The following is a 25,182-nucleotide window of genomic DNA, read 5'->3' as shown; positions in this document are numbered from 1 at the left end:
TTCACAAGACAAATTTCACGAAATGTCCCTTATTTTCATTTATGATATGATTCAAAAGAGATACGAAATGAGCATTAGTCATTCCATTATCGTCCTGAAACGTTGCAAATGGAATGATTTCATCGCCATTGGAATGATTGGCTCTAGTTCCTTTAAGTGTTTTGACATTTTGTCGATGAACCTTGTCTTTATAATGTCCAACAGAAAGGAATCATATGGAATAAAGTCTAAAGAATATGATCTCCAGTCTGTACAAGAGTACGGACTGGAGAATCCTGTAGTCCAGTGCAATGAAGTGGCGGCAAAATTCTCATATATGAAAGTGAAAACCTGACGAAACTAATGAACCTTCATTCTCTCTTTTATGAACAAGTTTTTTCGGGTAAATCGTTCTAAGCAATCATGGGTCACTAATTTTGGATTTTAACCTTTTGATAAATGAAGCTCATAATGATATGTAAAAATCCTATATGGGGCATTTATAATTATTTCAATCCATATAAGCAATAACAGCTCAAAACGAGACACTTACTTTTAAATTAACGAGATAAACATCGGGAATTCTATAATTCGATCAACCAGTCAGACATAATCGGAAGTACAGATGTGAATTAATTGTATGTTTTCCAATGATCCTTTTGATAAATATGATTTTTATTTCAATAACTTTATTATGCGGAAAATTTATCATATGATTTCCAATATTTTTATATACCCGTCAACCATTGACGTTGGAGCGTTATTTTGTAATGAAATAAGGTTTCTAAGAAAAAAGAAGTATAATGTCATAAGTTTCTGGTCACTCTTATTAATGTCCTGTAGGAATAACTTAAATCTGCTTCAAAACTTCATCAGAGGAAAAAAAAATGATTTTCTAAAAAAAATCCGCATATAAGTTGTATTTATTGTATCATGCAATAGATGAGAATTATAGAACAATCAGTAATAAAAAAATTGATTTGAAACATTTTTCTTTCTTTCAGCATCTAAACAAAACTTACGACACAGACGTACCATTAGTCCTGATGAACTCTTTTAACACAGATGAGGACACCCATAAAGTTTTGCCCAAGTACAGGGGACTCAGGATAAAGATCTACACTTTCAACCAGAGCAGGTATTGAAGCTCCTCTTTAATCTTTTGAATCTATGCATTCATAAGAAGCGTATTATGAGACGTGATTCTTTGTCTTCCTGTCGTCTTCTTCAGATATAAGTACTAGAAATGTATTTCGTCATGTGGTCGCTTATTTTTCTTTCTTTCTTATATACGAATTATATAAAGAAAATATTATAATCGACAAAAAAAATCTTTATTTTTACTAACACATTTTTGTTTGTTTCCTATTTTAGAATATAGTGGACTTCGAACTTAGTCAAAAATGATGTTAATATGAATTTTCTTCTTAAAATTTCATCACCAAAATATATGATTCTTTGCTCCTAAAATTACATTATAAAATGTTTTGTTCAAATAAAATAATTAATTAATGGTTAAAAATAAAAATAATGAAAGAATGGGAAAAAATAGGTAAAATAGGACGCGATTACATATTCAGTTACCAAATACCACTTTGTGGATTTCAATCTCAATATCTATACGTTAATATAATGTTTTTAGTTTCTTATAGTATAGTTTCTGTAATATTCAAAGTATGGACAAAATATAATCCTTTGTACAATAGACAATAAGCTCAACGATACAGTCGATTTTCTCCATTCTGTCATTAATATAATATTTTTTTACTTTATTTTTTTATTAATATTCTTTCTACAGCTATTAAGAGTTAATAGGATGTGTACTATTGCAGTTTAGGTGTATTCAGTATGAATGACAAAATTTTAATAATAAGGATTGTCCAAATGGAAAGTGGACAAGTTGAATGAAAAGAATACATTTATTAGAAATCAAAAGTAGTTTCCATAGTCGTTGTAAAACAGATAGCAGTCCATGCCTTTGCTGTAGAAAGACGGTGTTTGATTCTTGTGAAAGTCCTGCACAGTTTCCTACACTTTGTCGTCCGAATGGAAACGTGTCCTTTGTAATGTTTGTTCTCTTAAGTATTCCAAAGATGTGGAAGTCTCAGGGTGACAAATTCGGACTGTACGGTGGGTGTTCCAACACTTTCCAACAGAATTTTTTAAAGTTCGTCTGGGTTTCACTGGAGACGTGTGGGCAAGCGTCTTCATGGAGAATGATCACTTGTTGTGGGAGAAGGTCTAGTCGTTTGCTTTTGATTTCTTTCCATAATTTCGTCAGCGTACTGTAATAATTTGTTGAATTGATAGTGTTCCCTTGGGACAAGAAATCAATCAAGAGTGGTCTACAGCTATCAATGAATCAGAATCCGTACTACCTCGCGCTGTTCCGATCTGGACGCATCCATTTATAGCACGACTTTACTTTCGACCGTTTTCCTCTAATACGAACAGTTTTCACTGTTGAACACCATATGCAGTGTATACCTCCTACCGACCATTATATCCCTGTTCGGTGATGCTGCCATAGCTGCAGTCATTCTGACGCAATCGTAAGTGTCTACCTTTCATTTGGGGAACCTTTATACATTAGTTGCCATAACACATGAAACAAAATGGCAAATTCATTCGTGTTTTGGTAAGATTAAAGGGTTATGAAGTGTAGATAATATTTTTGACTATGTCTGTCAGAAATAGTCTTTGCTCATCAGATATTCACATTATGGATTGTATCAGAATCTTTCATATCTTTAATTCTGTAATAAAAACTTTCCAGATAAACTGTGTAATTCAGCAATTATTCTATGCACATATAAGAAAGTGGACGGTAAGAAGCGAGGTAGTTTAAAGAAACATGACAAATTTTCTCAATTCTCTCTCAAACCATAAAAATGTAACGTGAATGAATAGAAACCAACTCAATGGTTTCTTTCTTGAAAACATTTCTGTTACTTGCCAAAAAAGAACATATAGATATAAAAAATTAACCAATGAATAAATAATTATTATTCACTGTAAACAACTATTCTAAGGATTTAGGAAATTTTTTTTTATCCTTACAGTAATAATATTCATGGCAAGTGATTCATTCTAGTGTAAAAGGAATTATTAATTGAATTTATTATAATTTTAATTTATTATTTGAATTATCGTTAATAAGGAGTCATTCTTATAACTTTAAATTAATGATTGATTAAATCTATTAATTGAATTAATTATGTAAAACAAGTAATTATTAACCCTTAAATGTATGACTATTTGTTTTGAATTAAGAGAAATCGTTTTTTATAGGAAAATAGTCATAGGTTACGTAAAAAACAAATAAAAGAATCCGGATAATAATATGGTATATTTATTTTTTAAAAAGTTGTATGCTGACTTTTCGTAACGTACAGTATTTTTCCAAAATTTAGCTAATATCTAATATAATTTTTAAATACAACATCAAACATTGATAGATTATCTAACAACAAATGAGAGGTAATTTTTTAACTATTAGATAGATCACTACTTTATAGGGAACTGGTCAATGGGAACTATCTCTTCAGGTAACACACTCAACTTCATCAAACATCACACTCAAATGTTTTTAAAAAAAAAAAAAAAAAAAAAAAAAAACTTTACCGCCAAAAGTAATGTCAACTTTTTTTTTCCACATATGATTTATTGTCTATGGTTATCAACGTGCTTTCGGAAACGGAGACATTCAGTTTTTTGAATAAAATTTTGTGGAACGGGATGTAGAGAATTGGCAACTTCATGAATTTAAGGGTTAATATCTAATAACACTCATTAAGTTATTCACGATGAAAATTGATAAATATTTTTATTTATCAAATTAAATATTCGTATTTTCAAATTTTAAAGCTTTTACTTTGTGATGGATAAACTAGTAGCTTAACAAGTAACCCAGTCTTTTTTTATTTTACATTTTTTTAGGTATCCAAGGTTGAACAAAGAAAGCCTTCTTCCCATCGGAAGAACTTTAAACAATCCAGACCCTGAATCGTAAGTTATCATTTAGTTAACTCATTGGGTGAATTATCACTGATTCAAGCGGTTGCATCATTCTGTCATGGTTCATTGCTTTTATAATTTGGTTGTTTGAAAGAAGAGAGTGTGATGTGTATCTCTGAATTATTACAACACATTTTTTTTCCCGAAAGAACACGTTAGTTACTCTAAAGAATCATTTTGGACTTATTACATATGTTTTGTATCAGTTAAAAATTTGGAAATTTGGAGTAGTCAAAAATTTCTTTAAATCTTAGAATATTAGATTCAGACATGAGTTCGTGTTTACTGATTATTAAACCAATGGGGAGATGGGGGGGGGGGTTAGAAAATTTTCTCGCATACTTTCTAGTAAAAATGCTATTCCCCTTCTCCTGTTATCCCGCATAAAATTGCAAATCTTGGACAAAGTCATGAGCGCCATGAGTACACAGAATCCTGGGATTCTGTATTTCCTAGTATTGTAAAGAAAACCGTTATCTGTGTATTAATTACATGCTATTGGCAGACAATAATTACTCAAGAGCCTATTTGCTTTCTATCCTTGATGAATAATCGATGATATATAATTAATGCTCAAATCTTAGAAAACCGAATATGCATTTTAAATGTCTTTCTTTTCAACCTACTGAAGCGAAAATTTGACACAGAACTGCTGTTGTAATCATAAGATCACATATCAAATTTCATTTATTTGAGTCATTGTATTTTTGAGTTATCACGCCCATATGCATGCCAAAGTAGAGACTGATAGATGGTAAACCCTTGGACTTATTTTATTTAAAATTTGATAAGGAACTGCATTTTAGATGCTAAAATTGTTAAATAAAGTTGGTGCATTTTGAATTATTACTTTTATTAACATTCCAAAAACGAAACCAACTGGTTAAATATTTAGCTATAATGTTAAAAGATTGAGGAGCATTATGAAATTAATAATTATTTTTCCGATGTTTTCATATTCGCATAAGAACTCGCTTCCTTTGAGTAGATTTTATTCAAAATCAAATCTATAAATTTGGTGTAAAGACCATATACCAAATTTCATTCTTTCGGATCAAAGCGTTTTTTAATTATCTATGTCACAAACAAACATACGGACAGTCAGTCATAATGCCAAAAATGTATTTTTCGAATTCAGAGAAGTCAAAAACATGGAGATTTTTCAAAATCTCGAGTTCTAATTGTTTGGCAATTACAATACTTCCCCTATCCTTCGTACACGAGAAAGTCAAACTAAATTAATTACGAATGGTTGGACATAAACTGAAATAAAACGGAGTTTTTGCTATGGTTAAATGATTTTTTCCTTCACGATTCTCCGAGTTAAACATGGATCCATAAAAGTTGCAATTTGTTTCGGAACATATAAATTCAGATGTTCGTAGAAATAGTTTATGTCTGGCGCAAGAATCATAAAATATTTACTCTAATTATCCGTTGACGAATTTCAAATATCTTATAAATTGAAGCACTCGAAACTTTTCAGATCCACTATATATCCATTTATATTTACCCGAAAACGTGCCTGATCGATGTAATGAGTCGTTACTCCGCTTCCTGTACGCAACGTTCAATAGGATTCTCTGAAATGGCGCTGTTTCGGCCGGTCGTTTTCATCTCGCATCTGCTTCATGAAATCCAATTAGGTATAGCTCTTGAAATCGTTTGGCATTTATATTTAATTTAGTTACGATGCACAAGAGTGGCAACACTCAAAATGGACGGATGCGGATGAGGTTTTAAAACTTTATTCCACTAACGAAAAGTTTTCGAATAGTAAATGAAGTTAATTAGATGGCATATTTTTTATTTCAAATATTTTTTTTTTTTACTAAAAAAATGCAATTTATTTTATTATATACTTGTTAAGCCTGTTTGATGCGTTTTAGATTTGCTAAGATTGAATTTATGATCGATTCTTTACTCAATTTTTGATTCACTTTTCGGTCTTTAAAAATTTTTTGTTAACTATTGCCAACAAATAATTCAAATATTGGACGATATAATGCATGGATATCTTGAATTTCCTTTTCTCGCCAATCCATCTTTTTAGCATAAAGATATCTGGGTTTTTGTAACTTGATTATCGTAATAAGTGCTCATAAAATCTAATGTTGCCAGCAATTTCCGAGTTCCTAATTAAATGACCATCGTATCAAGGAGTTCGTTACTGCGGTACTCTATATTTCCTCAGTTGATTTTTAAAAAATATTTATTTGTCATTTTTTTGAGATTAAATCCCTAACTTCCAAGGTTGACAGCAATAGACATTGTAATCTGTCTCAGATGGTAACATATGAACTCTTTACTACAAAGTAACCTTATTTCCACAATATGGCTTCTATTTTACCTTCGGATGTAATTTCCCTGTATAAGGATATGGATATCCTTCCTATATTCATTTTAATTCATTACTGCATAATTTTCAACAAGTTATTTAAAAATTCGCTTTCAAATTCTCACAGGTGCAATCTGAAGCTGTCTGTCTACTAAATGGGCTTTCTCCGTTAATTATCGAATATTAAATTTAATGACTCGAGCAGAGTTAATATGCAAAATACGGAACACCTCATAGACTGCAAACTCATTAATTTCTGCTGTTCGGTGTATTTCCTGGAATATTGGCGTTTGAAGTATGCTTAGAATTTTGAATTTTAGAACTCGCTTCATGAAAATTAATCATAATCCTCGCCAAGAGAATCGTGGGATGGTGAAATAGTAGAAAACATTCGCTTTTATGCTAATAAATCCTGCGAGCCAATCGGTAACATGAAAAGAGGTTATTGTGCTGTACAATGCATGCAGATTTATTCACTCTATTTTAATCGATTTATGAGAGGGATTAATAAATCTAGTTATTATTCAAAAACAACTTAATTTTATATGTATGATGTAATACTTGAATAATTTGGCTTCAATCATTAAGGCATCCGATTAGGTTACCCGATGAAAAAAGATGAAAAATATGAAGGAAAAATCCTTTGTTGTAAAGATTAAATGACTAAAATTTCATTAATAGATTACAAAATTATTATGACGTGATTATTCGAAGCAATTATCGGGACTTCTGCTTTATCACTGCTCTATTAAACATTATCCAAAATATGAGCAAGGTCAGAATAATTCTCAACAGCTTATTGAAATTTTAATGAACAAAATCTCCAAATAAATGAACCTCGAAAAATCGTTCGGATATCCACAGAAAAATCTTTTTACATAATCAACTACCCATTCAATTTTTTTTTCATTCGTTGATCTTTTTACATCCCATGTTTTTCAAATATGTTCAAAAGTTTTCATTTTCCAGCTGGTATCCACCTGGTCATGGTGATTTCTACGAAGCTTTTTACAACTCTGGCCTTCTGGAGATGTTCATTGCCAATGGGAGAGAATACTGCTTCATTTCCAACATAGACAACCTGGGCGCAACAGTCGACCTCAGTATCCTTTTAAACTGAATAATTACCAACTGCAAAATACGTCCCCTTGTCATTATTCATCTTTACTAATTGGCTCAATTCACTTCAACTTTCTTGGACAAAAGCACGTCTTTTAGATTATCAAGACAGAAATTTATTAGGGGAACATTATATACTAGGCCAAAGCTGCTAACTCGTTGGACACAACGAACATATTTCCGGTCCAATAAGCATAACAATATGCAACAAAATTTTTAATAAAAATTGTGTACAAATTGTGTACGTTTTCTAGATTGCTAAAATTATGTACAATTGTGTACGTTTTCTAGATTGCTAAAATTGTGTACAATTTTGTACTTTTTCTAGATTGCTAAAATTGTGTACGTTTTCTAGATTGCTAAAACAGAGATTTATTAGCAAAACTTTAAATGCAAGGCAAAAGGTAGCATCTCTTTGGATACAACGAACATCTTTCCGATATAATAAACATAACAATATGTAAACAAAATTTAAAATTTTTTTTTGAACAAATGCTTGTTTTCTAGACTGCTAAGGCAGAGATTTATTGGCGAAATTTTAAGTACGAAGCCAAAGGTACTAATTTGTCAGACGCAGTGCATAACTTTATGTTCTAAAAATATTGCAGTATGTAATAAAATTTTTAAAATAAAATAATAAAAATTTTGTGACTTAATTTTTAAAATTTATGATGATTCAAAACATATTACATTGCATTTCAGGATCAACTAAAAATTTTTTTTTCACAAGGCAAGCAATCAAGCATCAACTGGTTTCTTATACTATGAATTGCATTTCACAGACATAGCAAGATATTGCTGTGTATTTTAATTGGCACTTTGTAATTAACTGTGAAGGATTGGCGATTCCTTGGCGAAAATAAACAATAAATAAAATGTTATTAAAATAGGTTTGCAAAATGTTTTAAACATAGGTTGCAATGCCAATTTGGTTTTGTTGTTGCATTTGGGGAATTTTAACTCTTTCAGTGTTAATTAATAAACCTTTAATTTCTTTGGGCGCCATTGTAATTACGAAATCAATAACGAATTCCAAAGTATGCATTTTGAGATACAATAGTCTGAGCAAAATATTAATAAAAATTAGCTATGATACATTGTTTCAAGTAGCCACATTGCAGTACAACAACCTTTTACTTTTACATAGATACGAGTAAATACACTCACTTATGTGTGCTTCACAAGGCTAAACCTGGAATACAAGGACTGATAGGTATTCAATGAGCGTCCACTTTCATTGTTATTTTCCTTGATTCCCCTTTCAGAAATTCTGAATCTTTTATTGAATCCAGGCAAATCCCAAAGTCACGAATTTGTGATGGAAGTGACGGACAAGACCAAAGGAGATGTCAAAGTAAGTTAGCATATTAAATTTAAACGCAATTTATTTTTTATAATTCTTGTAAGCTTTTGATATCAGATAATTTATAATACGATAATTTTATATTAAGAATCCTATTAAAGATAAGTATTTTTTGAAGACGTTTTCTTAAAACAATATTACTTGTGCGAACATATTCTTATGTATTTCTACGAACAAATTATGTATTTCTTGTGCGAACATATTTTGTAAGATCAACAGTAATTATTTAGAAAAAAAAATGTTATGATTTATAATAATAATAGATCATTAAAATAATTAGATATTAGTCTTGTGTGGTATTTAGTTACATTTCAATTTGTTGGATTCATGTTGAAAAGAATTGAGTTTCGATGAACTTATATAAATGTGTGAGTAAAAATTACTAAAGAAGCCGATACTTCAAGGACAGATTTTGTATAAAAGGCCACTGTAGATTTGAATAGAGGTCTCGCTTCCATCGAAAAATGGTAAAGAATTTTGGAATATAGACTCTAATGAGGAACACATTCTAGTTAAAAATAATCTTTTGCTACGAAGAAATTTTATGCGAGGAAAAAATAAATAATTGTGTCATCGAACTAATTTATTAAATTTTACAAGTTTATCTTATTATTTAAATTATTTACAAATTATTTTTTCAGATTTCTTTTCTTTTACTGTATATTAGATATTATTTTAAAATATTTTCAACCCGATTTTTTTTTGTCTTTGATTAGATCTTTGCAAATTTAGTTAATTCTGTACTTCTGAAATATTTCCTATTGACGCTATAATTTCTGACAATAAACGAGTGAAAATATTTAATTAGTACCTAAGACAAGTATTAATTGACAAAAAATATCTCCAGGTTCGATAACACATGTTTTCAGGTCAAAGAAATAATGAATATTTCCGTTATCAGCTGCATAATTGGTCATAATAAATATTCAATAAAATCGAGATAATAATTCAAGAAAAAGAACCCACAATTGAAAGAAAAATAAATAATGATTTTTGCATAAGTGCACATTTTTCAAACAGGCAAATACTAAAATACTATTTGAAGTAATCATCTAAAATTTAACTTGCACTTTGTTAAAAATATTATCTAGGGATTGAAGTGAATAATAAGTAGAACGGTGTAGTAGTTTAAAGTAATTCTGCTTTTAAACCTTGAAGAAAAGGTCAAAATTCCAAAATAATCATGATTTTACAGTAAAAACTCTTGTAATTCGCAAAAATCTTGAGTCACTGCTTACCTTTTTATTAAGTGTTTAGACAATACATCAATAAATATATATATTGAGAGATATACCGATTCGGTCATTTGTTTTTGATAAAATGTCTTTGAAAAAATGTCTAATTTAGTGCAAACTTTTTTTTTAATATTCTAAAAAAAGAAAGAAAGAAAATGTAGCTGTTTTACGACGTTACTTATTGTTTGTTTATTTTTATCTTTTAGGGTGGTACATTGATCCAATACGAAAACAAAATTCGATTACTGGAGATTCCTCAAGTACCGAAAGAACGGGTGAGTGCAATGATTCCTTAATTGCCTATTTTGCTGGAAGCCTTTTCGAAATAAATTCGGAAAATGTTGAATATATAAATGTTTTGTATACGTCACAAGTAGAGTATGCTACAAAGATATATATATATATGTAAAATGATATTTTAAACTCTTAATGTAATCCATTTAATCCAAATTAATTCCAAAACTTTATCTTAATTTAGCCCATAGTAAAATATTCTCTTATTTCCTGATCTCATTCCACGGATGAAGCTGTGTAAAAATTACTGCGCAATCAATCTACGTATCGAATGAAAGTGATCCCTTCGGTGCTCTTGCCAAGGTATCAAAGGTCACCAAGTGTATTGAATTGGAGCGTAACCGGAAATCCCATGTTATATAAGACTAGTGATCATTTGTTTCGGCCCTTCTTCCCTTCTTTCTTACTTCTGCTTTTGTATCAAGCTGCGCCTTCTTGTAAATAATCATGCTTGCCTCACGAGGGAGAATAAAACGAAATTAAAAAATACTAAGTTTCATCTATGTTTCGAACCTGCTTTCTGTTGCAACGAATATATATATATATATATATATATATATATATATATATATATATATATATATATATATATAATTTTGATATCAAAATAAAAGTAAAGTTCCTTATGAAGTGGTCACTGATTTATTAGATTCTTTATGATATTTATTAGGTTTATGCATTAAAGCTCGAAATATGAAGAATGTATTGATCAATAATTGTAATATTTATTAATAAACTATTAAGCTATAATTCAAAGGATGGAGAAAAGATTGTTTTTAAACACTTCAAAGCACGAGCTAGTATATTCTTTCGAATTGAAAAATTCTCCCTGTAGTGGGCATGTTTTAACATCTGAGGTTGATCGTAGTTCTTCAAAAGCAGTAAGCACAAAAAAGTAGCAGTAAAAATAGTCAGTTAAAAAATGTAGCGTCCCCATCTTCCGATTTAAGTTGAAATGATTCTCTGCACACGTCGATACCTAAATTAATAGCCATGGAATGCATATTTTACAACATCCGATGACAGTTATAGCTACATCAAGGAAAGAAATATTTCCAAACGATAATTCTGCAAATAGGTGAAACTAATATTTCAATACAAAATATGTTCATTAGCAGGACATCAGGAAAGAGAAAATTATATTCTTGAAATATTACATATCCTAATTGGAATCATATGGGTTTGAAATGCATATGATTTGATTTCATTTTAGGATTTTTGAAATACAGGAGAGTTTTTGTCCCTTTTTTACAAAATAAGTGACGCTCGGACATTTACAATTGCTATTTTTCAAACTTAAGTTTTTGAAATGAAATCGCTAATTTTCAATCTGCACCAACAGGGAGTTTGCAATTAATTTCAGATGCAATCCACAGAACAAATCCATAATGCGTAGACATTACTTCTAAAAATCTAGAATTCTGTTGAACATAAATTCACTGTATACAGATTTAAAGAAAATATTTCATAAAATATATACTAAAAGTCAGAATTAGAAGGAAATTGGAGGTGTAAATGCATATGTGAACGATATGAATTGAAGTATTAAAAAAGATCCCATATTCTTAAATTTCTTTATCCAATATTTCTAGTTTAAATATTATCTGTAATTTATTAAAATAAACAAGAAGCCTTTGCTTGAAATTCTGGGACAATTTAATAGCAGAGGGAAATTAAATTTCGTGAAAGTTTTTTGGAGCTAACAAATTCTATTTCATCGCAAAAAAGCAGTATTAATAATAATAATATCTCAAAGAATTTTAAAATTAAAGAACTGCATCACTCAGGTGAAGCGGAATGAAAAAACAGGTTGAAAAATTGATTTTCTCGAATTTTTAAGAAACTGTTTCTTGCTTCACTGATTTTTTCCGTCACATAAAGTGTTACTTAAAGTGAGCTGATTTTAATCCAATTTTTTTTTCGCTCTAGGTGGATGAATTTAAAAGTGTCAACAAATTCAAGTAAGTAAAGAAAGATTTTTTTTTTGTTGATAAAAAGAACTTTTAGGACAAAATCGATAAAAAGATTTCTAGGAAACATTTTTTTTCTTCATTTTGTCAATGTTTGGAAGTTTTAAAGCAGAGTGAACTTTTTGTTAAGAGTGAGAAATTCCAATTTTGAAAGGATTGAACTTCTTTCAGCAAAAGCAACTAATGCAAGATATTGATTCCATAGGTTTTTTTTATGCCTTCAAAGTACAGCTAATTCATTATTCCAGAATGTTTCTTAAGCGTTAGTTAAAAGCGATATATATCAATATATTTTATTTGATTGATGCTCATTTAATCGCTGTTTAACTACAAGACTTGACAAGACGTACCAAGAAAGAAATAATTATAAGAATCTAACAAGAAATAACTAATTCCTTTACTCTAATTCGATACTGCAACAAATTTTTTGAATAAATATTTAGTTTGTGAATGCCTTTTAAAACTAAAATTTACATTTAATAATGATTACAAGTGAACTAAATTAAAGCTTATTTTTGCTTAAGAAATTAATTATTCCAGAATCAGATTAAAATTAAAAAAAAAAAAAAACTTTTTATTTTAAATGAACTGAAAGGAAAAGAATTGTTCATTTTTGTTATAGTAAGTATTTAAATCAAATCACGAATTCATTTTATATCAAAATAATGTATATTAATTGAAATCAATATATGTTCTTGTAATCAACATCAGATGCTCCATGCCAAATTATTTTGGAATCCACTGCGCATCCTGTTGAAAAATGGCATGATATCAAAGAACTGCCATTTAAATTTTATTGTAGTTGGAATTTTTCCTGGAAAGAGAGATATTTTTGGACGGCGGTCGTTGCAATTTTGAAACAACTCCTGAGCTGATACTCCCCTCTCAAAATTTTTGCGCCACACTAACAGGAACCACCATTTAAAAAAATGCTTTTAGATGAAATGTGCCGTTCATTCGGCACTTATAACGTAACTGAGAAGGTGATTGGACAAAACTTGACATTCTAAAATTTATTTTAAATATTGCAAGAATTAGAGCTGAAATATCATATAGCATCATATAGAAATATAGCATGAAATAGAAATTCATATCAAATGCATCAACAATATTATATAATGAGATTAAATCATTTACGAATCCTTGGTACAAATAAATTTTTGTTCTTTGAGAAATTTTATCGAAATGTTCTTATGTGTAGAAATAAATCCTGTGATTTTATTTAACTTTTTAAATTTTTTTCAGAATCTTTAACACAAATAACTTGTGGATGAAATTAAAGACAATAGCCAGTTTAGTCGAGGAACAGAGATTGAATATGGAAATCATTGTTAATCCGAAAGTGAGTTTTGTATTTTTGTATTTCAACATCTTTTTAATACATTTAATACTAGCTGCCTCTGACGACTAGTTGGTTGACTGGAAATACTGATTATATTCTATTTCTAAAAAATCATTCAGCTGTAAATTCATATTCATGATTAAAAAAATTGTTTAATTTAATTCTCTTACATATGTTCTTTTTATTATGTACATGAACCTTTCTAATAGAAAACAGACCCTAATATCTTAGTGTAATTAAAAGTGCAAATGTTGATTCTTCTATCTTTATTATATATTATCTTTATCTATCTATAAATTTCGTGGCACTGCCAGAGCGCCTTTTTATCCATCTCGTAAACTATGTAGGTATTTAACTTCTTTAACTTTCAATAATAGATGGGTGAGAGCAAAGGACGAGATTAAATATATTAGGCAATATAATTATTAAGCAATTAGGCAATGTATATATATATATATATATATATATATATATATATATATATATATATATATATATATATATATATATATATATATATATATATTATAAACACATATTTCTGGGCAGTTTCGTGGTCGAAGAGAGAAAACACTTTTGTAGTTTTAAAAACTTCTATGTACAAGCAAGAAGCGACAAGGTACGTCTACATCAATCACAACACAAGAGCGAAGAGAGAAAAGAGAGAGCGAAATATTTTTCCTCATGATTATATACCATGAGATTCTGAAAGGGATTTCTTTACACATGTCGATTTAGGTAAGGGAGAAATAGGTATCTTTTAAAAGAATTTGCTTGTCTTAACAGATTTTTTATCCCTTCACTCGGAGCATGTGAACCGCTGATTTAAGCATATTTACACAGCTTCTGTAGCATTAATTAAATAAAAAAGGTGGATTTGCATCAGGAAATAAGAAAACATTTTAGAATGAAGTTAGTTAATGTGGGCTAAATTATGATAAAACTTTGGAAAATAATTTGGATTTAACTTATATTTAGAGATGTCACCATCATATATATATATATTAGAATTTTTATCTTAATTTAACTCATATTAACTACATTCTAAAATGTTCTCTTATTTCCTGATCCAATTCCCATTTTTTTATTTAATTAATTTTGCTGAATTCCGCAGGTTCTCACGCTCTGAGAAAAGAGATAAAAATCCCTAATGTATACAACCTTTTTTTAAAGATACCTAAATTTCCCTTTCCTAAGTCTACACGTGTCAAAGAAATCCCTACTAAAATCTCATTTTAAAACCACTGAAGGAAAAAAAAATTGATCTCTTCTGCTCTTGCGGCGCAATGTGGATTGACGTATTTCTTACTGCTTATTCATTGTACGTAAGTTACCCCCCCCCCCCGTTCGTCCAAGCAACTGTATATATATATATATATATATATATATATATATATATATACTGTCTGTTATTTCCTCATCCAAATCCTTTTTTATTTAACTATTTCTAACACATGCTCTAAAAATTGCTGAGCTAGGACATCTCACACTTCGAGCAAAGGGATAAAAATCCCCAAAGCCTGCGGCATTTTTTAAAAATATACCTAAGATTCCCCTTCCTAATCGACACGTGTCAAAAAAATCCCTAAAAAAATCTCTTCGTAGAATTACTAAGGGAAAATTTTCAAACCCTTCCTGCTTGCGTCCTAGTGTGAAATTATGCGTTTTCCACCAGTTATTCCATCATACAAATCATGCTATCCAGTAGAAAAATAAATGGAAATTTAATTCCAAATTTATCTTCTTTTCAGCGACGCATCTGCTACACACACACATTTAAAACTTGCCAAAACTTTGCAAAAAATTATATGTTTATTAAATTGGTGTGGTGGTAAAAACTTTGAAACAATGTAAAATTTATTCTGTGCAATGACATTTCTGAAAAGCGATAGATTTAGGTTAATTTTGAATTAAATAAAATTGTAATTAAAATTTCATAAAGAAAAAAAAGTCGGCTCGCAATGCGTATTTCGACCCTCCAAGGTCACATTTGTGACTGTATATGTGTTCACATTTTGTGACTGCGATATATCATCGGAGATTTTATGAAAATGAATATCTTATCAGGCTAGTCGTCTTTCACCACCAGCTGATTCACAGGATGCATTGGCTATATTTAAATGCACTTAGATTGCTTGCATGTAATTTCACGGCCATGATTCCGTCAAATAGTTAAACATTGAAGCTGTATTATTTTAATTGTCTTCTAAATCATCTATTTATTGCTTTTATGAGCTTTTCTATTGGAGACAAGTACCATGATATCATAATATTTACCTTTTAAATTTACGATATTGTAACTGCACTTTTTTATGCAACCTGTAAATTTTAGAGATTAAATAGAAGCGTTCTTTAACTTCCAACAATATAAGAAAATCAGGCAATCAAATATTTGACGAAATGATGAAAACGATGTGGGTTCCATTCACAAAAATGAGAATACAGCTCTGAAATATGCTTAAAAAATATGTTAAAAGTTAATTAAATATAGATTAAAAAGTTTTACAACAGCTGAATATTTATATTATTTTATATAGTTTTTTTTCATGAATTTTAAACAAAAGTCTTATTTTGGCTTTAAAAAAAAGTGAAATATTTTCCTTATAGAATATTTAATTCTATGGAAATACTTTTTAAATACATCACATCTCTTATGTGATTAGCTATAGAACAGAATAAATAGAATTTTAAAGAGTATTATAAATAATAAATTCACACCGTATAAATTCTTTCAAATTAAATTTCGTATCAGTGCTTCTTCGAAAATGAGAAATATTTTATTTTGAATTCAGTAGATGGCGCGACATGCGTTAATTCTTCACCAAGATTTTGAGAACTTATTTAAATTGGAAAGATTCTTTTGTATGGAATGTATTTAAGAAAAATAATTGGAAAGAAGTTATAAACATATTGCATTTAAATCTTTCCGTAGTCATTAAAACGCTTAAAACATTTCACTAGTTATTAATGCATCAATACATTTACAAAAATAACTGCTCGCAAATAAATAGTTCTATCATACGAGAGAAAAAAATGTTGAAAATTAAAGAATTATTGATTCCCAAAAAACAGTTGATATCCAAAAAATTATGTTCAAGAATTTTATTTCCAAGAATGTTATTTCCAATTATGTTATTTCCAAGAATTTATGTTATTTTTGTTTAACAGTGTTTCCCCCATTAAATTTGTTTTTTATAAACATTCTTTTATTCATAATTTTTTTTATGTTTCACAGTTTAATGAACTTTTTCAGCTGGGCAAAACTAATTCGTCTTACCACTGTTTTGTTAATTAGATTATTGGCATAACTTAATATCTTGCCAGTCAATGGAGTGTAAATTAATTTAGTGATAAATTAACTTCTCGTTCCAGATTAAGCTTTCATTTCTTTCATTATACTACAGAAAATCGTTGCCATCGATCAAATAGAAAGTATTTCTTTATCCATTTCAGACATATTAGATAAATTGTTTAGAAGCAAAGCAGAGACTATTGATCTGCATGAGAAAAGTTTATTAAGAATCTTAGGGGAGAACACAGCTTGCCCACAAAGTAATTTTATATCAATTGATGAAGCTAAACAATCGAGTTATATTTGCCCTACTTCATTTCTGCTACGTTCCTTGACTTTAAAACTTTTACCAAAAGAAATATATTCACTGACCAAAATGCAGGAATTAGATTAATTGTATTTAATTTCAACATAATAATCAATTGCTCAACTGAAGTGCAATTTCAAACTTCAGTGAAAAATGTTATAAAATTTTTGAGTTTGATTTATCCTGTTGCGCATATAAGGCATTCAAATTATTTGAAAAAAATAATCTGATGATATTTTTTGAAATTATGCAAGGACACACGAAAGCGAAATCAGTTTATGAAAGACAGTTCCAGTTTCTCTTCACATTGAACGATTACTTCTTCAACACTCAGTTTCTATTTTCAATTGCTCATAATTCATCTATGGTTGCAATCATTTGCAGTGAAAAGAAGTGCCACACAATGTTTTTGTCAAGCATCGCCAACAACTTCAGCAGGCATGTTCAATGGTGGCTAGGTGGTCGGTTGTACACAACAACAACGTCAGCAGACATTTGTCACATAAGTAACAATGATGTTCGCGACCCATCGACTGAAATTATTTGCTGGAACACAGTTTACAAGAGCTCAATCTTAAGTTAAGATTAATTCATTAGAATATATATACCTTTTTATTAAACCATTTAGAATATATAAATCTCTTTAAGGTTTATATATTCGTTTAGAATATATAAACCTTAAACTCCATTGATTGGCAAGATATTAAAAGTTATGCCAATATCTAATTAAAAAAACTGTGGTAAGATATATTAGTTTTGCAGTTAAATTAGTTCAGTAAATTATGTGAAACAAAAAAAATGGATAAAAGAATGTTTATAAAAAACAAATTTACTATTAAGCAAAAGTAGCATTAATTTTTAGAAAATACAAAAATTAGATTGAAAACTATCGGATACTTCTTGCTGGTCTCTGCGAGTTACAGTGGACTGTTTTGGCAAGTGCACCGGTGAATTTCTTGCCATCGCAAGTGGTTAAATGTCCAAGTAAATTTTAGACAGTTACGTAAACACACCTTAAAATTTGTTTTTGAGCCTATTTTATTGTCCAAATTCAGCCTGTGCCTCCTCTTTTTCCTCTGCTGAAGAAAATGTAAGTTTTTTTCCGTCTCTACTAACTGCCAAAGAATGGAGTTATTAGAGCCAGTTATTCCAGAAAGCACATGAAAAGAAACAAATTTTACAATGTACCATGGCTTCCAGAAAATTCCGAAAGATTCCACTGTACTTATTATTACTTGCAAACAAATTCATTTATTTAAATGCGCAGAAACACTATTGCATGAATAGAAGGTAAGAGAAAAGTTGGTTATTGTCTTTTTCCTCTTATAAAATATTTGGAAATATACAGAGGAGATCAACGCGAATAAAGACTAGATAAATAAAGTTAGAGTTTTGTTCGGGGCTAAAGATAAATCTCCTCCCCTTATCCTACTCTGCGTGTGTGAGGCTATCAAATTTCAGAGTTAGTATTTGCGAATTAAAATTAGATTTGCTATTTTTGTTATATTCAAGATTTATATTATTCACAAGTTATTAAATCAAAACTACTGGAGGGTATAACAACCAATGAAGAAAATAAAAAGAATAGTTATATCTTTGATTGTTGAATTTTGAGATTATCCTTTGATTATCTGAATTTTTATTGCAAATATTAGCATAATGTATCTTTATTGCTGATTATAAAATTATCATTTGGTATTTTTTGTATTTTTAATTAATTCTAAATATTATTATTAATATATAGAACTTTATTTATTTTTTTAGCATTTGGACAATGGAATAAATGTTATCCAACTGGAAACAGCAGCGGGAGCTGCCATGAAAGATTTCGATGGAGCAATAGGTAAAAAAAAAAAAAAAAAAAAAAAAATTAAAAAAAAGGATTCTCATAGTTATCTGGAACTTTTTGTGCTAAATTTAGCATTTAATATATTAATAAAATAGAACATTGTTTTGTATTATAATGAAGATTTTTTTTGTCTTTTTTTTGCTTTTTATTACAGGAGCCTACAAAATGGCTACACAAATTAAAACTCCTAATTTTCATCAAAGAATAGTTGTATTTCTAAAATAAGAATAAGATTCTCCCAAATCATCATTAATTTCTAATAATCATTATTAGTCACAAAATATAGCTGATTTTGCTTTTATTTTTTATTATCCAGAATCTTATGAAAAAGCGAATGCAGTTAAGAATACATTAACAATTTTTGTATCGATTATACCACTGCAAAAGTTTGTATTTTATTTTCATTTAGGAAATTTTTAATTCATTGATGGCGGCGCTGATCGAAGAATAATTCAGAACGACGAAAGTACTTAAATTTGATTCATTTGATTTTGGCGATTCCATGGGAAAATTAAGAGGATATGAGTAAAAGCAACAGCTTTGGTAATGCCAATGATGTAGTGCGAGAAAGCTTTCTGATGAAGGGAAATTCACCTTGATCAAGTAGATATATTGTGATGATATAGCAATTGAAATTGTATATTGAATTGAGCTAGGGACAATTGTTGTACAGCCATTACAATCTTGTAAGTTTTTTGTTTATCCTCATGTCCTCAAAATATTGATTTCTTGGGTTTGGTAATTGCTATATTCATTTGACAAATCATGATAGTTTATATATCTGATAGTCTTTTTCTCTCTTTGTATTGTTGTTAATATCCTCCTATTGCATTTGTATCATTAAGAATAACAAACTTAATGTTATTGTCAATTTTATATTCCTTTGCTAAATTGTCAGCTGCTTCATTTTCTCTCTGGAATCGATTATAGAATGTATATTTTCTATACTGGCTTATTTCTTAGGCTGAAATAAGATTTAAAATTTCAGCGAAGTATAAAGATTAAGAAATGTCGATGATTAAAATCTGAAATAATAATAATTGTTTTTTAGAAAAATTACGCCCACCCTTTACAATATTTAGAAAAATAAATTAAGAAAGTATTTTATATGGTTTTATAGAAAAGTGTAATTTTTCTTGCATTTTGTGGATCTTATTGAAGGTTAGTAAATAATATCTAAAAAACTATATTGAGCAAAATGCTGAATTATTCAAACATTTCTATATGGACTGTAATGTTTTTAAACCATACAATATCATAAATATATCCATCTATTTACTCTTTATTTAGGTATCAATGTGCCGAGAAGTCGGTTCTTGCCCGTGAAGAAGACCTCCGACCTGTTGCTGGTGATGAGCAACCTGTACAACATGAAGAACGGCAGCCTCATCATGAGCCCGGAAAGAGCTTTTCCCACCACACCCCTCGTCAAACTAGGAGATCTACATTTCCTTAAGGTGCATCAAAACTAATGACATGTAAAAATGCATACAGTGATTAAGTTAACCTAACTCTTTTCGCATTCACTTATATTTCACTCTTTTCTATTTGCTGAATTTTCACTAGAAGCAGTTGAATATGGGGGCGTATACACTGGTGATAAAAAATTTGCTAATTTTGTCACATTTTTCGAATGTTATTGAACGAAAGGTAGAGATAATACTTCCAAACAAAGATACAAATCCCAAACGTCGAATGTGTAAACATTTTTTTGCGTCATGGCGGTATGTGATATTTTTGCTCTTCATTGTCTATCCATATCTCGGTGAATTTAACTATTTGTTTGGAGGGGACAGGAATTTCCCCCAAGGAAATACATAAAAGGATAGCATTTGGACGATTATAGAGAGAATTGGAAGTAAGATGGTTTATGCTCTGATTTCTTCAGAGCAATCATAAATTTTTTATTCTCATGTCCAGTTCATAAAAACGATGTTAGAATACCGGATTTGTAGAGAGAAATAAAGCCGGACTAAAGGCCAGGCGAACAATGAAGATTGATATTCTGCTTTTACCCCGAGACGTGATAGCAGTACCAGACTCCTCAGCTCTCTCATGATTTAAGCTCCTCGTGGCCATAAATAGCAAAGTTTAACATTTCCAGACGACTCTAGGAGAAGTCTGCTAGGTCTTATTCCCATCTTACAAATTTCTCACGAACGGTAAGGCCCGTATAGCATGATGAAAAGAATATCGGTCTTGGATTAGGGATCATTAGAGAGATCATTCTTTTCACTAAAGAGTTGTACTTCAATTGTGCCACTAATTTTCGGCGTTTACACGTAATGTCTAGTTTCTATTTACTACTTACATGCCTAATTCATATCTAGTTACTAGTTACAATGCCTAGTTACATGTGCAGAAGTTTGGAAGATAACTTACCTAGAGTTAAAAGTCTTAATTCTGAATAAAAGTGTATTTTAGGAATATAACTTTAAGTAATAATAATTTTTAAATTGAAAATCTTTTAAGACAATATATTATCTGTAAAATGATAAATTACTTAGGAAATGATATAAAAAATTCCAATAAAAACTACAGTAAAGAGTACTAAAAGTTGCTATATGTCAGAATACACATTTCTTTTGTTATTTGCGGGGATTAAAAAATCTTTAAGCACAGAATGCAACTACAGAAGATGAAGACATCTACTACCAACATTATCATATTGCGATGTTTGGGCTCGAGGCTGCTTTTAAAAAGAAAGACCTTTATGGAATTTGAAGACATAGACAAGCAATCTAAAACTTATTGGATTGTTGTGACAGTATTGTTCTGGTTTCAATTTATCAACTATCACTGCTCATTGTGGATGAGTAACGTACTCTTATTTCTACAGGTTCGGGATTTCCTATCCCGATTCGACAGCATTCCGGACATGTTGGAACTGGATCACTTGACGGTCTCGGGTGACGTCACATTTGGAAGGGGCGTCTCTCTCAAGGTTGGTCATTGGTATTCTCTTATTTTTACATATTAAGATGATTTTATTCTGACTATTTAATTGTGAATTATATATATATATATATATATATAATTAAAAAACAATAAGATTTGAATAAAAGCTGATAAAATTTGTTAAAAAATCGGTGTAGAATACAAAAAAAAAAAAAAATCAATACATTCATTGATTTAAAAAAATAGATATTGTTTTCATAACATTTATTCAACAGCAATGCCCAACCAAAAATTATTTGCATTCATTTTGACATTTTTGAATGGTATATATGTAAGCATATCATTCTTAAAAGTAGGAGGCGGGTTTGAAGACACTTTGGGGTTTTTGACATCGTTTTATTTTATCCAGGAGAAGCACACATTATATGCAAGCAATACAGAACCATGACACAGAGCGAAAGGAAAAGAACGAAGGCCAACTGAACATTTTATACCTGGTCTTATATAACATGAGATTTCCGCCAATGTGTCGATTCAATACACGTGTTGACCTTGAAAAGATCAACGAAGGGATTATTTTCACTCGACACGTGGAACTGATGGCGCATCGTTTTTACAAAGCTTCAATTGAATGAAATAAACAGAAAAAAAAATGGAATGGGATCAGGAAACAAGAGAACACTTTAGAATGACCCGACATGGGCCGAATTAGGTAATAATTTAAGTAATTAATTTGGATTAAATTAGATATTAAAATATCATTACATATATAAAGTAAATTACTGTCATAAGTGTAATGCACTGGATTAAGAGGGTAAATTTTAAAAATGCCTTCAACAGAACAGTCGAGAAGTTTGTAATTTTCACCATGGCAAAATTTGACCAATTTTTAAACAATGTTTTCTTTTAATTTTTGCAAACATCATGTTAATTTTAAAATGATTTATTTGATATCTACAAAGAAATGTAACTGATAGTTCCAAACATGTCATATAATGATATAAGACTTTTTTGATATGGAAATACAAATACAAATTAATGGTCATTTCTATAAATTTGTATCAAACTACAAAATGGGAAACTGTTCGTTCGAGGAAGATTTCGGTAATTATTTAAACGTTTGTTTCTAAAAATGATCTGTCATTTTTTTAAACATGCATTAATAATAGAAATAGAGAAAATGTGTTTCTTAATGGTGCTTTTATATTATTCAAGAGATATATAATTTACGGTTTTTAATCCGAATGCCATTTGAATAAAGAAATTTCACTACGATTTTCATCACATTCATAATTTGAGTTTGTAATTTGTTAAATTTCTAAATGACCAATGAGTATACAAGATAATTAACCGGATTTAAATATTTTAATTTCTTTTTACGTACATAATAACCTGAATTTATGAAAATTCATTTTACTTTTTTAATATTACAAAAGACTAATACTGGTATTTGCAAGTCCATATATCACTGACTCTCCAACCCGCCCGAAGGCACACGTATAAAAATATTGAATGACCGGACCGCCAACACTAGCGAGAACTGTGGTTGAGTCTTAAGGGCAATCACCGGCCACGGTGCAACTCTTCCCGAAGGAAGTGCGACCCATCATCGATGGGAGGAGGCAGATCCCCTACCTTTTTGTGTACCCTCCAGGGTGGCGAGATCCAACCACCATACCGGAAGCATCTCATCCTTATTTCGAGGTGCCTCCCCCCGGGGGTTCCGATCAGAAGATAAGCACGAATAGTGATTGGCATATGGATGGCATGATCACCAGCTAGAGGTTATTGAATGCCTCATCGAAAATCACGTGCACTTAGTGACAAACTCTTAGATAACCTGCGTCACTGTAGTAGACACTGAAATGTCCGATTATAGACCTGTACCATCGATGAGTGGGACACTGATGCCCCTTCGAATAACATGCGTTACAGGTGGTTGGCTCTAAGGTGTACGACTGTGAAGAAGCATACAAACTATTTCATGACTACACTTACATGAAATTTCTTTAACTGTGCTGTGATGAATTTTGTTGTTTATGAAGGCACTTGTCAAAGACAAGTCCGCTGACTAATTTGTTAGCGAATGTAAACCGAAATTTTTTCGTCTACTGTTCTTCAGTAGCGCCATTTAGGGCAAAAAGTACGAATTAGCTACTCACGCGTCACAACCCTTTTTACGGGGCGGACTTCATTCATGCATTTCATTCATTCAACCACAGATCGTAGTTTGGACCTGAACCAGAGAACGATCACCTCTGATCCAGTACCCCCAGTGATATAACTCTCGACAAGGAGGACTTTGTGACCACGACAGATTTATACGCGCGCCAGCCACCATCACACACGGAGAGTCTTCGGCTGGCGGGTTCGAACTCACAACCGCTGTGATGAAGAGAAATGCAAATTGTTCCGATGGCATAATGATTATTAATTTCTTTTTTGTGTTTTTTTAACTGTGCTAGAAAATTATTATAATTTTACTGTGAATTAAATTTTTATTAATGAAATAGACTAATTCGAATCTTCTTATTTCAGGGTACCGTGATCATCATCGCCAATCATGGGGACAGAATCGACATACCGAATGGCGCATGCCTGGAAAACAAGATTGTCTCAGGAAATCTGCGCATTCTTAGTCACTAGATACATGTTGCCATTTTGAAATTCTCAATAACGAAATTAACGCAACATCCAGATGATTTATTTTTGTAAAGAAAACTTTCATATTCATATTGTTGATTGTATTTTCGTCGAAACAGTAAATATTCATTTCCTAACTGGTAGAGAATGCGCCCGTTTCCAATATCGTCTGACGAATTGCATTGGAAACTGAACTACATTTGTGAACCTTATCGTTTGCCACTAGATGTAAAGGGATTAACCTAGAAATAAAGTGTACGTTTCAGAATTTTTTGAATTGTTTTTTTCACTTTCTTATGAAATCAAAAGGTATGAATGAATTAATCTGGCTAAAACATCTACAAGATACTTTAAAATGTCCGAAACAATCTTTAAAAAAATGAGAAGAATACAAATAAAGTTTTAATAATGATTTAAATCTTTAATATTATTAAAGCAAGTCATTTTCTTTTGTTTTGCGTTGTCATACGACTGAAATAATATGATCCAAACATCTGACAGTTTGAAAATTTCTTTATGGACTCGATATAAAAGTT

General features: G+C 30.2%; 1 protein-coding gene across 2 annotated transcripts in view; it reads left to right on the top strand.

Moving 5' to 3' along the window:
• The window catches only part of LOC129984401 (UTP--glucose-1-phosphate uridylyltransferase-like), a 63,171-nt gene extending 38,257 nt beyond the window's left edge, over positions 1 to 24,914 (top strand). For both annotated transcript variants that reach the window (XM_056094280.1, XM_056094279.1), the window contains exons 5-15: positions 984 to 1,117; positions 3,919 to 3,987; positions 7,304 to 7,437; positions 8,719 to 8,807; positions 10,258 to 10,326; positions 12,275 to 12,306; positions 13,561 to 13,657; positions 19,021 to 19,099; positions 20,396 to 20,562; positions 21,945 to 22,049; positions 24,542 to 24,914. In XM_056094280.1, the coding sequence (XP_055950255.1) occupies positions 984 to 1,117; positions 3,919 to 3,987; positions 7,304 to 7,437; positions 8,719 to 8,807; positions 10,258 to 10,326; positions 12,275 to 12,306; positions 13,561 to 13,657; positions 19,021 to 19,099; positions 20,396 to 20,562; positions 21,945 to 22,049; positions 24,542 to 24,649 (1,083 nt within the window). In that variant the 3' untranslated portion in view covers positions 24,650 to 24,914. The remainder of the gene's footprint in view (positions 1 to 983; positions 1,118 to 3,918; positions 3,988 to 7,303; positions 7,438 to 8,718; positions 8,808 to 10,257; positions 10,327 to 12,274; positions 12,307 to 13,560; positions 13,658 to 19,020; positions 19,100 to 20,395; positions 20,563 to 21,944; positions 22,050 to 24,541) is intronic.
• Positions 24,915 to 25,182: the final 268 nt, after the last annotated feature.

Source organism: Argiope bruennichi, chromosome 9 (assembly GCF_947563725.1).
Source record: "Argiope bruennichi chromosome 9, qqArgBrue1.1, whole genome shotgun sequence".
Lineage (NCBI taxonomy): Eukaryota > Metazoa > Arthropoda > Arachnida > Araneae > Araneidae > Argiope > Argiope bruennichi.
The sequence above is the reverse complement of the archived record's forward strand: the minus strand, read 5'-3'. Positions and strand labels throughout refer to the sequence as shown.